Genomic DNA, 17,734 nt, shown 5'->3' with positions numbered 1-17,734 from the left:
TATTGATGATCACATAGAAGCCTATAGAGTCAAAATAACCCCAAAAAATAGTGTTTACTCGAAACAAAATTTATTAAAAGATTTTGCTTCTAGTAAAAGTTATGCTTCAAAACAACTGTATTTTCGAAAAATCTGCTATTAGGCCTCTAATATTAGTTCCCTAACCACGACTTACAAAAAATAAACTTATTTGAAAAAAACTCAGGCATTAGCAGTACACTGGATGAATAAGCCCAAAAATTTCAAGTAGTTATCACTATTAATTCAACATTTATGATGTTTTTCGTGAGACAATTTTCTTGAAAAACGATTTGGTAGAAAATCAAAAACCAAGAAAGTAAATTTGTTTTTAAAACTAAAATCCTCCTTTTAATTAAGTTTCTCCTCCCTCTTTATCTCTTTGTTCAATAAACCCTTCTTGATGGCTTTTAGTTTGTTTTTTTTTGCTTTAGTCTTACCTGATGTTGTAATAAGTAAAATTTGGATGCTGTGTCGGTTCATTTTTTCAGATATAATATTAAAACAGACACCGGTCTGTATTCCAAGTTTTTCATACAATTTTTTTTTTATAAAATTGACCTTCGTTGAATTGAAGAATAGAGAGAATTAGAAAAGTTGGTACAATGATGAAGGATAGCTATCCTTCATCATTGTACCAACTATTGTACCTAACCACTTTTTCATAGTGTAAACTTTTTCATTGACTTCTTCGAATGGCAATACCATAATAATTTGTTATTAAATTGATGGAATTGTTTGTCAATTTTCCTTTTTCACCAAATGGTGGAGAGGTATTTTTATATTCTTGTACTAGTATTTTAAGTCGAGAACCTTTTCGTCTGTTTACATGTTCAATACATTCAAGTTTAACAGGTGTAATACCAAACTGTGCTTCGTAGGGTTTGGAGTAAACAACTTCTTTGTAAGAAACTGTGTCTATATCTCTAAGATACTCATTATAAACTAGTTTATTTCGACTCACAGATTGCTGAAATATATTAATAGCACCTGAGGATTCCATTGCTCCTGATGACTTTTGATGTTAATTTTACAATTATGTGCAACATTAAAATTTGTGTATTCTATTGTCCCTTTTTTTCCACCTCATATTATACACTGCCTGCAATGTTTTGATAAAACAATAACATCCAAACACTTTCCTTTGCTTACTGCTGCCACTACACCGTTCAACGAGGAGTGTCCTCTTTTTTGTCAAGTTCCATCAATCAATAAACGGCAAGAATGCATACCTGGGGCAATTTCTTCCATTTTTCTTTCATTTGCAGCATTTTGCATACTTTCTAGTGCAGAATTTTCGTATGCAGAAAATAACTTATTATTAGTATTTCTAAAGGAAGTATTAGATGTTGAGTGCATATTCATACACCGTACAAATGTTTTAATCGATTTGTGCCCTTTACCAATTTCTCGAAATGCCATAACCAATCGAACATTAATTTCACTTGGTTTACAACCATACATTTTTTCAGAAGCACTAAAAGTTGAAGTATACTTGTGACTTTTATTTTTACATTTTCTACAAAAGTAAACAATTTTATGAGAAAATTCCTTTTTATCATCCAAACTATTAGATATTGTGACATTGGCTTCCCCACATTCTTGACACTTGTTTCTTACTTCTATCATTTCCATAAGTATTTTAAAATTTATAAATAAAAAATAATCATCACTACTTCCAGAATGTTCAGCTGGTTTAATGGTAAATTCTTTTTTAGTGATATTTTCAATATTTACATTTTTTTTTATTTCCATTGATACCACATTTATTATTTAAAATATACACAGATTTTTTACAACCACGAGCCCCAACACCCTTTCTTGATGACTTTCTTTTGTTATTTTAAAAGTTTCCCATATTAAATCTTTATTATTTTACTAGAATCTAGCTAAAATGATAAATAATTTCTACAAAACACATAAGAAAACAGCAAAAAGTAAAAAAAGTTATTATAAAAAAGCCTGCATACTGTTTGCACTTTGCAACAGCATAACTTAAAATTATTAAATATTTAACAACTTGGACGTACAAGGCAACATTAGAATAGCAAAAGAGATGTACTAGTTTAAGTTTTAAGGTACATTTAAGATAATAACTAAAAAAATAAAACGGTTGCTATGGCTGTTGCTAGGCACTAAAATTATACCATCCTGTATAAAATAGTAAATATTGTTAAAAGCATAAACAAACAGAAAGAACGTTATATTTTACATTAGAATATCTTATTTGCCAAAAAATCAATTTTTGAAAAAATTTTGACTTTTGATTATGAAGAAACCACCTTAAAGTATAATTTAAAATTATTTAAGTGATTAACTATTAACTATAAAATTTTAAGATTTCTATTCTGCATTTTTTTTTTAGCTACAAAATAATTTTTAATGTAAACCCATAAAAAAAACTAAGCGCGAATAAGATTTGTATTTAATATCATTTGTTTACCAACACATGATATTTTTATTAAAAGTTCTTCATTTTCATTTTCCAATATTGGAACAATGAAAAAAAAGTAGAGGTCAATAATTTTAACAGAAAAGTGAAAAAGGCACTTGAAATGCAACGCCATTAATGCGCACCTTCAGTCGGCGGTCTGAATTAGAATGACGGAGATTTGAATCAGGATGACGGTGGTCTGAATCAGAACGACGTCACGACTTTCTTTTGGAAACAGGTTTTAATATTTGAATCAAAAGAAATTATTACATTGATTTGCTTTTTGTTTTTAACGATTTTTATATAAATATTCAAAAAACAGTGGGCGCCTATACTTTATAGAATTTTACAAATAGTATCATCAGCACGATTTAATAATAAACAATATCATTAAATATAAACTTATTAAAACTATAAACAAATCTGCTATTATCTGATTCTTCGCTCTTAAGTTTCTTACAAAGTTTCTCAACGTTCTAATAGATGTTTTTTATAACTTGTCGCTATGAAAATAGCTGTTTTTTAAAAAATTCAACGCAGACATTCATGATATAGGTCTTTCTAGATTAGTTAATTACTAGTAAAAATTTATTAAATTACTTCTTCATTTTTTTTTAAACAACAAAACATTGAAATGTTATTATAAACTATATTGAGATTTCTATACTAAAAAAAAAAAAATAATTAACAAAAATAGTGTAACAAAAATAGTCAAAACTATTAACAATAGCATAACATTAAAAAAAAAACACTCAATAAATGTACATATCAAATGTCACAAACAAATAATCAGCTGTATCTCTAGTGTTTTCTACCAAGAAAGTTAGACGTGCATGACTAACTTGTGCAGTTTTATTTTCCTTGTTTCTGGCTGCAATAGCTTCAATAGTCTCAGACAAAGAACCTATTTGAGGATACTAAAAATACATAGTAATAGAAGCACCATGAATTATTATTTTATGTACAGGTTGTGACATAAGTATGGTTTTTTTAAATGTTATTAGTAATGAATGCAAATAGATATTCAGATTTCTGATTGAAAATCTACATCCGGTCCTGTAGTCGTGCTACGTTTATTCTGATTTAGGTTCTCTTTGTGGTACACTATAAATAAGGAAATAAATACATTAAAGCATATACACTACCAACAAAAATGTCTAACCTTGAAGTGTTTTTGTGAAACATAGTATAAACAATTTGTGTGTGTTTATGTGTAAATATATATATATATATATATATATATATATATATATATATATTTACATATATGTATATATATATATATATATATATATATATATATATATATATATTTAAACAATTTTAAAATATATTCTACAAAATAGAGTGCTCAATCTTCTTAAAAGAACAGAGCAATTATAAATTAGTAGAAAATCACTTAACGAAAATTTTTCACATTTTACACTGTGCTTTATCAATAAAAACTCATCAGAAATGAATGATCAAATTAATAAAACTTCAATTTATACCAAAAATTAAACTACAACTTCCTGTAATTTAATTTTTGGTATAAATTGAAGTCTTTATTAACGAAACACAGTGTAAAATGTGAAAAATTTTCGTTAAGTGATTTTCAACTAATTTTTATATATATAAATACAGGGTCGGCGTGAGTAGGTGGCACGTGTGGGGAAGGGGGTGCAATTACAAATTTTGCCAACTAAAAAAAGAAATAAGGTCCTCGTTTTTTAAAACTTGCCGACTGCCTAGTTGAAATTTGCCGACTGACTATCTAAGGGTCTTCATTTGCCAACCGACTCGTCTAAAAGGTAAAATCATTTATTGATGGGAAGGAGGGGGGAGAAGGTTTGCCCCAAACAACCCTCTTCCCTATTGAGCTGGGCCTACTTATATATATAAATATATATATACATATACATAAATATAAATATACATATATATATATAAATATATTTATATATATATATATATACATATATATTAAAAAAAAAAGAGGGGCGGAGAAAAATTGACCCCCCCTCCTTATGGATCATCCATAAATGTATGCATATTATACCATAATATTATTATTTATTTAGTACCTAAATTACAGGAATAGTTAAACTTTTACTGTATTGGCACAAAATAACTATGAACAAAAATTTATATAGAATCAAAGCAATACAAAACTTACCTGGACAAAGTACTCCACTATTATAAGCCATAGTTTGAGAAACAGCGCAACCACCTCCTAATGTGATTAGACTGACATGATTCAGAGCAACTACTCCATGCACTCCATGCACCATAAGTACCTGTTTTTATTAAAAAACTATTTTTTCAAATAAGCCATTTAATGAAAAAACAAATTGCAAAAAAAAAAAAAATGTTAAAAAGCCAGTTTAATTTTTATTTTTCAAATTATTTCAAAAATATTATTTTACATTGATTTTTGTTGATAAACTGACTATTTCAGTATTTGAACACGCACCTGGACAATAAACTTGCACATTGCAATTTTGAGTATCAGTCAACACTGCTCCATTACAATTGTCATTAAAAGTAGCACCAACACATTGACGATTTCTTGTCTGAGTAGGTGAAGTGAAACGTAACTGACAACTTGCTGAACATGCTCCCCGTGCACTAATAAAATCTAAAATGTAACCAAAAATATAGGAAAATGCATGCAGTAACAAACCTAACTACTAACAGGATGATTTCCAAAAAGTTTTTCTAGTTTTTTAAAACCACTTAGTTCTTAGGTCACTACAAATTTTTTTAAAAACTTATAATGCTCTCTTAACACTTGTAAAATTTCAATATCTTTTAAAATTCAATATTTATTAAGAAATTTAAAAAAAAACATTTTCTTTAAACTTTATCCCACAAACAGCTGCTCATCGTTATAAAAGTATAAGGACCTGAACCTGACTGTACCTATTTTTAACTATCATTTTTTCATTTATATTAAAACTTTAAAGAAATAACAATTATATATTACATACTAATAAATTTCACTTTTATAATTGTAAACGAAATTATATGAGATGGACTTATAGAGAATCGAGGACTTTATTTTATTTTTATTTAAAAGTTTATTTAAAAATTTAAAATAAGTAAAACCTATTTTTTACATGTTAATAACTGAATAAAAAGCACATTAATTTCGTTTTTATAATAATAAAGGAAAGTCCCCTAGACAAGATACTCAAGTATTGCAGTTTTGAGTTTGAAAGCTTGTTTTAGGACAACTACCATTCAATGTAGCATCAAGACGTTGCCGAGTCTGAGTTTGAAATAGAGAAACATTTGGATTGGACTGACAACTTTCTGAGCAAGCTCCCCATGCACTTCATGCACCATAATTACCTATTGTTAAAAAAATTTATTTGCAAAGGCTATAAATAAATTTATTTTTCCCGGTGGATATGTATTTATATTTTTTGCAAAAATGCATTGATAATTAAAACTCATTCTGATATTGTCTTGGAAAACAGTTGAGTATGTTTGCAAATATATAAAAAAATTCAGATATAAAACATCTCTCACCTAAACAAGGAACATTTTGATAAAAATGTTTCTTGTTCAGGTGAGAGATGTTCCTTGTACAAAGTTGTTGATCATTTAAACTGACATTATTACAGCCTACATAATTGGATTCCACATAGAAGTACCAATACAAGTTTGGCTTCTATATTGATATGGACCATTGACTTGAGTGTTACAGGAGGCAGAACAGGCATTCCAAGAACCCCAACCACTCAATATTCCTATTTTGAAATTTTAGGAATAATTAATAGAGCAACCATAGTAAAAAAATACAATACTATTTGTTTTAGCATGTTTTAATTAAATTAGCATAATGTTTTATGTTGCATTGCTATATAGTTGTTAAACATATTTATCTTATAATTTGCATGACTAAACATAAATGTAGCGATTGTTATTGAAACAATTACTAATGAATATAATAAAATTAATTAAATAACGTATGAAATGTAGTTGGATTTAACTCCAAGATCTTAAACATTAAATTTATTTTATGTGCACGACATTTGTTTCAAGGTAAAAATTGAATCAAAATGGTTTCTTTTTTTCTTTAAACAAGTTTGTGTTATTTAATAATATAACTTTGTTATAATCTAATTATTTTTACTTATTTATTTTAAACAATAAACAAAGCATATTTTAAACAATGAGCAAAGCCAAGCATATAATTAAAAAACATTTTATAATATTACTTGGACAAAGAACCTCTGGATTACAGTTTTTAGTTTGAGTTAAAACTTGTCCGTTACAGTTACGACCTAAAGAGGCTCCTGAACAAGTACGAGTACTGGTTTGTGTTGGCACAGTATAATCCAGTTGACAAGAAACAAAACTGCAGCTTTCATGATAATAAGCATACTAAAAATCACAATAAATATAATAACAATTATATTACAATTATTATAATAAATATTATAATTATTAAAACAAATATTAACTCTTTATCTTTAACTCTTTAAACAATTTATCAAATTAATGATTAGAATAAAAAATATATTTAAAAAAATGCAAATAGGTAGTATCAGGTTTGTGACTATAAATTATTCGGTTCCCAAAACTTAAGGTTTAATTAATTTTTATCACCGGAACTTATGTAAATTAAAATGGAAATATATTTACTTGATTACCATTTTATAAAATGCTGGTCTGCTTACATTAAAATTTAACTCAAAGAAAAAGCGTTGAAATTTTAGGAATGGTTTTTTCTTAATGAAACACACATTTACACAGTCACAAATTTATTTGAATATCTTTCTTTTAAAATTGTGCAAAGTTATAAATTTCTGCAAAGTTAGGCTATTTGATTACGCTATAGCAAACTCTGTTTTTAAAAGAATCAGATTTAGCAACTGAAAACAAAAATCATAAAAAAGCAATAGATTCTAAAATTACTCTAAAATTTTATTCACAAAAAAATATAGCACACAGTTTTTCAAATCTTTTAGTTTACAACTTGCTGTCTATCGCACAGTGTAATATATGAAACAACTTGGCATGTGCATTAGCTTGCAAATATAAATATTTTTGAGAAAGCCTGGTTATGTGTTTTTTTACATAAAATAAAGTAAACATAAATTTCTAAACTAAAAAATATTTTTCTTTTCATACTAAATTGAAAAAAAAAAAAATTTTATTTGCAGCACTTATGCAACCCAAACATTACAATGAACAATGAACAATTTTCATATATATGAAATAAATAAACAGGGTGCCTGCTCAGAAAAATCAATAAGTGTCCATCCCCCCCCCCCCCATTACTTATTAGAATTTTACATTATTACAATTAGAATTTATAAGAATATATTTTGAATCGTTAACTCAAACCCGTGATACAATAATATTTGCTACCACTAAATTTACTAAAACCTTTTAAATTAGTCTATAAATAAAAAGTATATAAATGGTTTAGAAATGACCTACCATACCGTTATTATACTTTATACTTTTATTTATATAAAATTATAAAGTATAGTATAATTAATTTTATATTAAATTTGTTTTGTATTTTAGTGTTCATTTTTGTATTTTAGATGAAGTTGTTCTGCAGGTTCCTATAGAAGAGATAATGATTCTTGGAGCAGATTTTAATGGACATGTTGGTGAAGGGAACAGTGATGATGAGGAAGTGATGGGTAGGTATGGGGTTAACGAAAGGAATACAGAAGGACAGATGGTGGTACATTTTGCTAAAAGGATAAAGATGGCTGTAATTAACACTTATTTTAAGAAAAAGGAAGAGCACAGGGTGACGTATAAGAGTGGGGGAAGAGGCACACAGGTCGACTATATCCTCTATAGGAGAAGAAACCTGAAAGAGGTTAGTGATTGCAAGGTGGTACCAGGAGAAAGTGTAGCTAAACAGCATAGGATGGTGATAGGTAAGATGGTTTTGGAGGTGAAGAAGAAGAAGAGAGTGAGAGCAGAACCTAAGATCAAGTGGTGGAAGTTAAAGGATGAGGACTGTTGTGTAAAGTTCAGGGATGAGGTGAGACAGGCACTGAGTGGTGGTGTTCTGGATACCTGGAAAGGGATGTCAAATACAGTGAGGGATGTGGCTAGGAAGATACTTGGTGTGACATCAAGACAGAAGAAGATAGACAAGGAGACGTGGTGGTGGAATGAGGAAGTTCAGGAAAGTTTAAGAGGAAAGCAGTTGGCTAAAAAGAATTGGCATTTTCAGCAAGATGAAGAAAGTAGACAGAAGTACAAGGAGATGTGTGGCAAGACAAAGAGAGCAGTGGCAAAGCTAAAGAAAATGCAAATCTGTATGAGAAGTTGAACACTAAGGAAGGGGAAAAGGATCTGTACAGATTGGCCAGACAGAGAAACCGTGATGGGCAGGATGTGCAGCAGGTTAGGATGATTAAGGATAAAGATGGAAATCTGTTGTCTAGTGAAAAGAATGCCTTGGGAAGGTGGAAGGAGTATTTTGAGGAACTGATGAATCAAGAGAATGATAGGGAAGGAAGGTTAGAAGAGACAGAGGTTGTGAATTAGGAGGTTCCCCAGGTGAGCAAGGAGGAAGTAAGGGCTGCAATTCAGAGAATGAAGTGTGGTAAGGCAGTTGGACCGGATGATATTCCAGTGGAGGCATGGAAATGTTTGGGAGAGATAGCAGTGGAGTTTTTGACAGGGTTATTTAACAGAATCTTGGAAGGTCAGAAGATGCCTGAGGAGTGGAGACATAGCATAATGGTGCCAATTTTCAAGAATAAGCATGACGTTCAGAGCTGTAGTAATTACAGGGGAATAAAGTTGATCAGTCACAGCTTAAAAATCTGGGAAAGAGTAGTGGAAGCTCGGCTTAGAGGAAAAGTAGAGATCTGTGAGCAGCAGTATGGTTTCATGCCAGCTAAGTGCACCACAGATGCTATGTTTGCTCTGAGAGTGTTAAAGGAGAAGTATAGGAAAGGACAGAAGGAGTTACATTATGTGTTTGTAGACTTAGAGAAGGCTTATGAAAGCGTTCCGAGACAGGAGCTGTGGTATTGTATGAGGAGGTCAGGAGTAGCGGAAAGGTATGTGAGGGTGGTGCAGGATATGTATGAGAACAGTGTGACAGCAGTGAAATTTGCAGTAGGAATGACAGACAGGTTTAAAGTGGAGGTAGGACTACATCAGGGATTAGCCCTGAGTCCCTTCCTGTTTGCAATTGTCAAGGACAGACTGACGGACGAAGTTAGACAGGAGTCCCCTTGGACTATAGTGTTTGCTGATGACATTGTGATCTGTAGTTGGAGTAGAGAGCAAGTCAGGCCTTGTTACGAGATTTCGCTGCGTAGCGAAAACGCGTAACGCATTTCTAAGTAACTCAACTCAGCAAATATATTTTGCATCGTTAGAAGTTATATTGCGTCACTAGCGTCTTTTCAAGTACCGCTTTGTAATTAAAGTTATTTTATTAACGCGTTAAAAATCATACAAACAGTTAGTTTTTTTCTCACTAGAACAAAAGTTACAAATAAAATCTAAGTTCTTATTTAATAAATCATTTTTATTATTTTTTTCAAATATGAACTAAATTTTATTTTGAAAAAAATATTCTTTTCATGAAACGTAAAATAATGTTTGTTTATTTTCTTATGATTTTACAGTTGGTTTTTGATTATTTTATTAACTGTTAATAAATTTTTTCTTATTTAATTTGTGAACTCTTTTTAATAATGTTTTTTAACAATAAAGAGTTTTTTTTTGTTATTTATCAGTTACCGATAACATATTCGTGATCATAATTTATTTTCATAAATTAAACAAACGTCATTAAAACTTTACGTTATTGAATTAACAATAAACAAAATATCTTATTAATAAAATATTTACATTAAAATAAATTGTGCATTTTTTAAACTATTATGACAAAAAATAATTTTTACATTTAAAAGGAATTTATATATTTAATTCCTTAAGATAAAACTTAAAACACTTTACTTTTTTTAACTTATTTTTATCAACAATAAAAAAAATTATTAAACAAACTGTTTTTTTAACAAAAAATCTATTAGTTTACAATTGTGGTTAAATGCTTTTACTTACGACTTTATTTCTTCAGAATAAACATCACATAATCGATATCAAAAGATAATTAAAAATATTCTAAAAGATATAAGTTTTTGCGTAACGCAAAACTGCTGAACGCGTAGGCAAATCGCCTTTTCGCAAGCAAAATGCGAGCTGCGTAATGCTTCTTAACAAGGCCTGGCAAGTGGAGGTAAACTTGGAAAGATGGAGGTATGCTTTGGAAAGCAGGGGAATGAAAGTGAGCAGGAGTAAAACAGAGTACATGTGTGTGAATGAGAGGGCAGATGGTGGACAGGTCCAGTTACAAGGAGTTGATTTGGTAAAGATTGACAAGTTTACCTACTTAGGGTCGAGGGTACAGAGTAATGGAGGAAGTGAAAGAGAGGTAAAGAAGAGAATGCAGGCAGGGTTGTGTGGATGGCACAAAGAGTCTGGTGTGATCTGTGATAGAAGGGTGTCGGCTAGAATGAAGGGTAAGATCTATAGGACAGTAGTGAGACCTGCTATGTTGTATGGACTGGAGACAGTTGCACTGACAAAGAGACAAGTGAGGGAGATGGAGATGTCTGAGATGAAGATGTTAAGATTCTCATTTGGAGTGACGAAGAAGGATAGGATTAGAAATGAGTTTATTAGAGGATCAGCACATGTAGCATGTTTTGGAGATAACAAGTTAGAGAATCAAGATTGAGATGGTTTGGACATATACAGAAGAGACAGGAGAGCTATATTGGCAGGAAGGTTTTGGGGATGGAACTTCCAGATAAGAGGAGGAGAGGTAGACCTAAGAGGAGGTTTATGGATGCAGTGGTAGAGGATATGAGAGCGGCCGGTGTGTCAGTGGAGGACACTCATGACAGGATTAGATGGAGTTTGATATGCTGTGGCGACCCCTAAACGGGAAATGCCGAAAGAAAAAGAAGAATAAGAAATGTGATCTTAATTATTGGAAAGGTCGAATTTTTTAAAAACTTTAAATTTCGAAAAACAATGAGAGAAATGACATGCAATTACCAAGATTTTTAAATTAATTATTTTCTACTGATTACTACAAATTATTAAAATAATGAAGAAAAAAATTATTGAAATAATAAGACCATACAAAGAATAAATATAGAAAATACGTACATGTAGTATAATTATATTATATGGGCATAAAGGTTGCATGAATATAACAACTGTATGCACATATAATATTTATACTTATTTTTTACCAAAATTACAGCAGTAGTTAAACTATTATTGTACTATTGGCACAAAACAACTACAATCCAAAATTTATATAACAACAAATTAATAGAAAATTTTCTATTAAAAATAAATACCTGGACAAGGTACTCCACTATTACAAATCATAGTTTGAGAACTAGGCCCAGCGCAATCTATCAGCGCAATCAATCTCCTAATCTAGCCCCTAGACAAGAAATAGTCTGAGTTTGAAATGGAGTTGTAGCAGGATTAGACTGACATGATTCAGAGCAACTATTCCATGCACTCCATGCACCATAAGTACCTGTTTTAATTAAAAAAACCATTTTAGAAAATTCAAATATCAAATATCTTTATAAAAATATTACTTTAAGAAAAAATCTTACCTGAACAAGCAACATTAATATTACAAGTTTGTTGATCACTTGTAGTGATACCAGGACAACCCTTATAGTTAGGATCCCATGTTAAATACCCAATGCATATCTGACTTCTTGTTTGAAAAGGTACAGTAAAAAAATTGTTACATATAGAAGAACATGCGCCCCAAAAACTCCAATCTGATATTGTTCCTGATAAAATTGTATTTTTTTTTTAAATAAGCCATATAATGCAAGTAAAACAAGTTACAAAATATAAAAAGATAAAAACCTAGTTTAATTTTTATTTTTTAAATTATTTCAAAAATACTACTTTACATTAATTTTTGTTGATCAACTGACTATTTCAGTATTTGAACATAAACCTGGACAATAAACTTGCTCATTGAAATTTTGAGTATCAGTCAGCACTGCTCCATTACAATTGCCATTAAAAGTAGCACCAACACATTGATGATTTCTTGTCTGAGTAGGTAAAGTGAAAATTAACTGACAACTTGCTGAACATGGTCCCCAGCACTAATAAAACCTAAAATTAAACAAGTAAGGCATGCAGTAACAAACCTAACTACAAACAGGCTTTTTTCTGAGAAGTCATTTAACTATTCCGAAAACTGTTTAGGTCACGGAAACTTTCTAAAAATTTGTACTCTTTAAACATAAAAAATAAAACAGAATTTAAACAGAAAAATATAAACCTATTGTTTCTAGAGAAAAGCTGGTAAAAATTTTAATTTAAAAAATTTCCCTAAAGTTTCTCAAGAAGTGGTGAAAATGATAGTTTATCTTAAATTAAATTAATTTTTTTAAAGATAAACTATCATTTTCTCCATTTGTTGAAAAAGTTTCGGAAATTTTTTTTCTTATTAAAACATGAGTCCACACACGGGTATCCCATTAATTTTTATTTTGATTTTGAAAGTAGTCCATTAGTACATTTCAAAACTATCAACATTTAAATCCTTTAATGGTAGCTTTTCAAGAAAACTTAGTTTTATAAATAACAATGTTTTAATATTAAAATAATATTTTTCCATTGGTCATTTAATTGTTTACTTTCTGTAATTGCAACCACGCCATTAGTGATAATAATATTTATTAGTTTCCGATAGGCTTATATTTGTTGTTAATAAAAGAATTGAATAATAATAAAGGCTTTAGTAATAACAGCGAGTATAATAATAAAATTACTGTGTATTTCAATTTGAAATATGCAGTAATTAATTTAAAGTAAGTAATTAATTTGAAAATATAAAAATTATTTCTCAAGAAAAGAAAAGAAATGCCATACTTTGCTAAAGATCATAACGAGTTTTTAAAATGATTTTGTATATGATGTTTGAAAAAAGGCAATGATTTAAGATGCAGTCAAACTAAATGCAGTAATTCATGCCCACAACAAGGAAAAAGTTATGAAAATCTTATCAAGAGATTTTTTTGGAAAAACTTCTCTGTTGAAAACCCTGATCTGCCTAAAATGTTATGTTCAAATTGTAGAAAAAACCTAGTGAGTTTAGAAAAAGCAGATTCAAAAAGCTTTTTAATCACTGTCCTCGACCTAAGTACGAAGGTATGTTTTTTCTAATAAAAAATAAGCCAATAAAAACTAGCTAATTTTTCCATTATTATTATTTTGCTTATAAACAATATTACGTTTGTATTTAAAAAACTAATTTCTTGTTACTTTTAGGTCTTAATACTAGAGTTATTCGAGGTGGGAAATGTGAATGTTTTATTTGTGTTAATGGGCGTACAAACGGTACTAAAATGGCAACTCCTCCACCAATGGTTTTATGTGAAACTAATAAAGATATAGATCACATTCAAAATAATGTGAATATTTCTGAAACCAATGAAAACTTTGTTCTTTGCAAAAGTTGTTTTCAACTTATAGGAAAAGGTATTAAACATCCTTGCACAAATTTAGCTAAGCAAAAGAACTTGGCGCATATTGTACAATCTACCTCACCTGGGCGTACAAACGGTACTAAAATGGCAACTCCTCCACAACTCCATTGTACAATCTACCTCACCTGTAACTAATGCGGTAGTGGTGTAGTGATAGAGCGCTTGCTTCATAAGCGAGAGGTTCTGAGTTCGATTCCCACCACGTTCCTGGTAGTACCGTGCTCAACTTGTTTGAAACATGAACCTTGACGAAACTTGTTTGAAACATGAACCTTGACTAAGTATTTAGTAACGTAGTTAATCCTCCGTTATTGACTGGAAATGTAACAATGAAGATCTTATCAATTGTCAATATACCAGACTTACATATTTTGCTAGACATAGTAGACAAACTTCTCAAACTAATTGAAAAAAATTGTTTGAGAGCACTAATCAAGGATTTCATTTTGTCAACAATTAATCTTGCCAGAGTACATTATCAAGATAAACACAGGCTAGAAGGAAATGGATCCAACAAGTTTCTAAGAAAACTTGATCTTTTTTAAATCTATTTGAATGAGCACAATATTGTTGGTGGAAAGTATATGAAAGCTTTGACAGACTTAAGTGATGTTGTACATGGGTGTTTCGGGAAAACATTAAATCCAAACTACTCTGAATATATTAAAAGACACAAAGTTTCAGAGATCTTGGTACAAAGTTTCACAAAGTTTAAGAGATCCGGGTACAAACATTACTCTTAAAGTTCATATAGTGGAGCCTCATGTGAAAGAGTTTATTATAATGAAAGGAGGAAAGTGTGTATTTAAAAACATTTTAGATTTTTACATGTAAAAGTATTAATCTTCAATATTTCCAAAGATTTAGGGTATTGGACTGAGCAATCATTGGGATCAGTTCATCAAGACTTCAAACAATTTTGGGAAATATGAAAGGTAAGACAACACAACGCTAATTTCAATGAAGTCTTGCAAAGAATTGTCTGCGTGTACAACACAAGGCATTTATAGTTAAAGGGATACGTAAAAACAAAATATATATGTACATATATATATACTTTATAACTTTAGTCAAATGTAGTATTTATGTATTAGTAAATATTTCTTTTTTAAATAAAAACTATTTTACTTAGAATTATTTATCCCAAATTCAAAAATCATTCTATAAAGCCACCCTATTCCTGTAAATTTATCTTATCCTCCTCAATAAAGAAACTAACTTTTGAAACATTATGAATTAGTCTATATTCAAACTAGAAAACCCAAGTTGTTTTCAGAAATTATTTCTAAATCCGATCCACAAAGTGGCAATACAATAGCACAAATAACCAAACAAATTATATATTGTCAATTGATCCACTCTCAGGGGTCTTTGTATGAGTCAGAGGGGTAATAATCTCTAGATTAAACAAGTATTGTAACTAAGTTTTCTCGAAAAGCTACCATAATAGATTTTAAATGTTGACAGTTTTGCAATGTAAAAATGGACTACTTTCAAAATCAAAAATAATAATTTATGGGATATGATATAAAGCCTTAAGTCACCTTCAGGGTACCCGTGCACAGCCAGCAGCCCATTTATTCGAGAATATAAAAGAACTTATAGAGAATCAAGGTTACCTATGTACAACTATTTTTTTTAAGTATATTTAATTAGTAATTTAGTAATTTAAATAGAAATTAGTAATAAGAAATAAATTTAAAAATTTATAACATGTTAATAAGTGATTAAAAAGCAATTTAATTTTGTTTTTATAATTATATAAAAAAAATCACCTTGACAAGATATTCCAGTATTGCAGATTTGAGTTTGAAAGCTTGTTCCAGGACAACCACTATTCAATGTAGCACCAAGACATTGCCAAGTCTGAGTTTGAAATGGAGAAACATTAGGATTCAACTGACAACTTTCTGAGCAAGCTCCTCATGTACTCCATGCACCATAATTACCTATTGTTAAAAAAATTTATTTGCAATAGCTATAAATAAATTTATTTTTCCCTGTGGATATATATTTATATTTTTTGCAAAATAGCATTGATAATTAAAACTTATTCTGATACTGTCTTGGAAAACAGTTAAACATGTTTGCAAATATATATAAAAATAACATATCTCACCTGAACAAGGAAGATTTTGATTACAAAGTTGTTGATCATTTAAACTGACATTATTACAGCCTACATAATTTGGATTCCATATAGAAGCGCCAGTACAAGTTTGACTTCTATACTGATATGGACCATTGACTTGAGTGTTACAGGAGACAGAACAGGCATTCCAAGAACCCCAACCGCTCAATATTCCTATTTTGATATTTTAAAAATAGTTAATATATCAACCATAGAAACCATATAAACATATTTATCATTATTTGTATTACTAAACAAAAATGTAGCAATTGTTATTGAAACATTTACTAATGAATATAATAAAAATAATTAAATAACATGAAATGCAGTTGCATTTGACTCCAAGATCTTAAACATAAAATTTACTTTATGTGCGAAACAATTGTTAAAGGAAAAAATTGAATAAAAACGGTTTCTTTTTTTATTTAACAAGTTTTTGTTATTAAATAATGTAATTTTGTTTTGAATATAATAAAATAAACAAAATAGCATTTGAAATGTAGTTGCATTTGACTCCAAGATCTTAAACCTTTTAAATTAGTCTATAAACAAAAAGTATATAAATGGTTTGGAACAGACCTACCATACCGTTATTATATTTTATACTTTTATTTATATAAAATTATAAAGTATAATATAATTAATTTTATATTAAATTTATACCTTTATTTTGTATTTTATTATTTTGATAAAACCTCAAAAAACATAAAATAAGTTATTTTAATTAAAAGTAATCAAGATTTAAAATCTTGATTACGTGCAATCAAAATAACTCTCCACTATTACAAGCCATAGTTTGAGAACTAGACCCAGCGCAATCACCTCCCAATGTAGCCCATAGACATGGTCTAGTTTGAGTTTGAATTGGAGTAGCAGCAGGATTAGACTGACAAGATTCAGAGCAACTACTCCATGCACTTCACGCACCATAACTACCTGTTTGAATTTAAGAAACCTTTTTAGAAAATTAAAATATTAAATATCTATATAAAAATATTACTTTAAGAACAAATCTTACCTGAACAAGCAACATTAACATGACAAGTTTGTTGATTACTAGTTGTGATACCAGGACAACCCTTATAGTTAGGATCCCATGCTGAATACCCAATGCATGACCAACTTCTTGTTTGAAAAGTTACAGTAACAAGATTGTTACATGCTGAAGAACATGCACCCCAGGAACTCCAATCCGATATCGTTCCCAATTAAATTGTATTTTCTTAAAAAAAGCCATTTAATGCAAAGCATTTCATAAAAACCAAAAAAATAAAAAAAAAACTTAATTTTTTATTTTTAAATTATTTCAAAAATTTTACATTATATTGATTTTTGTTGAAAAACTGACTTTTTCAGAATTTAAACACAAACCTGGACAATAAACTTGCTCATTGCAATTTTGAGTATCAGTGAACACTGCACCATTACAACTGCCATTAAAAATAGCACCAATATATTGACAATTTCTTGTCTGAGTAGGTAAAGTGAAACTTAACTGACAACTTGCTGAACATGCTCCCCATGCACTAATAAAACCTAAAATGTAACTAAAAATATAAGAAAATGCATGCAATAACAAACCTAACTACAAACAGGCTTTTTTCTGAGAAGTTTTTTAAGTAT

At 29.5% G+C, this 17,734-nt stretch overlaps 2 protein-coding genes and 1 long non-coding RNA gene across 15 annotated transcripts in view; 1 reads left to right on the top strand and 2 right to left on the bottom strand.

The window, feature by feature from the left end:
* LOC136076638 (NACHT, LRR and PYD domains-containing protein 5-like) overlaps nucleotides 1–10,111 on the top strand; it is an 81,853-nt gene extending 71,742 nt beyond the window's left edge. The window contains exon 7 of the mRNA XM_065789937.1: nucleotides 7,996–10,111. Coding sequence (XP_065646009.1) covers nucleotides 7,996–8,744 — 749 coding nt within the window. The 3' untranslated portion in view covers nucleotides 8,745–10,111. The remainder of the gene's footprint in view (nucleotides 1–7,995) is intronic.
* LOC136076639 (adhesion G protein-coupled receptor B1-like) overlaps nucleotides 3,088–17,734 on the bottom strand; it is a 30,682-nt gene continuing 16,035 nt past the window's right edge. For 8 of the 13 annotated variants that reach the window (XM_065789942.1, XM_065789941.1, XM_065789939.1 and 5 more), the window contains 6 exons: nucleotides 17,483–17,647; nucleotides 12,079–12,264; nucleotides 11,809–11,996; nucleotides 4,905–5,069; nucleotides 4,608–4,728; nucleotides 3,088–3,556 (listed from right to left, as the gene is read on the bottom strand). In XM_065789942.1, coding sequence (XP_065646014.1) covers nucleotides 11,878–11,996; nucleotides 12,079–12,264; nucleotides 17,483–17,647 — 470 coding nt within the window. In that variant the 3' untranslated portion in view covers nucleotides 3,088–3,556; nucleotides 4,608–4,728; nucleotides 4,905–5,069; nucleotides 11,809–11,877. Of the gene's footprint in view, nucleotides 3,557–4,607; nucleotides 4,729–4,904; nucleotides 5,070–5,624; nucleotides 5,786–6,657; nucleotides 6,824–11,808; nucleotides 11,997–12,078; nucleotides 12,265–17,482; nucleotides 17,648–17,734 lie in introns of those variants that run through there. The other 5 variants (XM_065789945.1, XM_065789946.1, XM_065789947.1 and 2 more) reach the window with 5 other exon arrangements.
* On the bottom strand, nucleotides 12,437–16,403 carry LOC136076641 (uncharacterized). Its single transcript, XR_010636450.1, has 3 exons — nucleotides 16,100–16,403; nucleotides 15,756–15,929; nucleotides 12,437–12,601 (listed from the first exon to the last, which is right to left on the bottom strand). It is a non-coding gene; the product is annotated as an uncharacterized LOC136076641 (long non-coding RNA).

This window comes from Hydra vulgaris, chromosome 02 (genome assembly GCF_038396675.1).
Source record: "Hydra vulgaris chromosome 02, alternate assembly HydraT2T_AEP".
NCBI lineage: Eukaryota > Metazoa > Cnidaria > Hydrozoa > Anthoathecata > Hydridae > Hydra > Hydra vulgaris.
The sequence above is the reverse complement of the archived record's forward strand: the minus strand, read 5'-3'. Positions and strand labels throughout refer to the sequence as shown.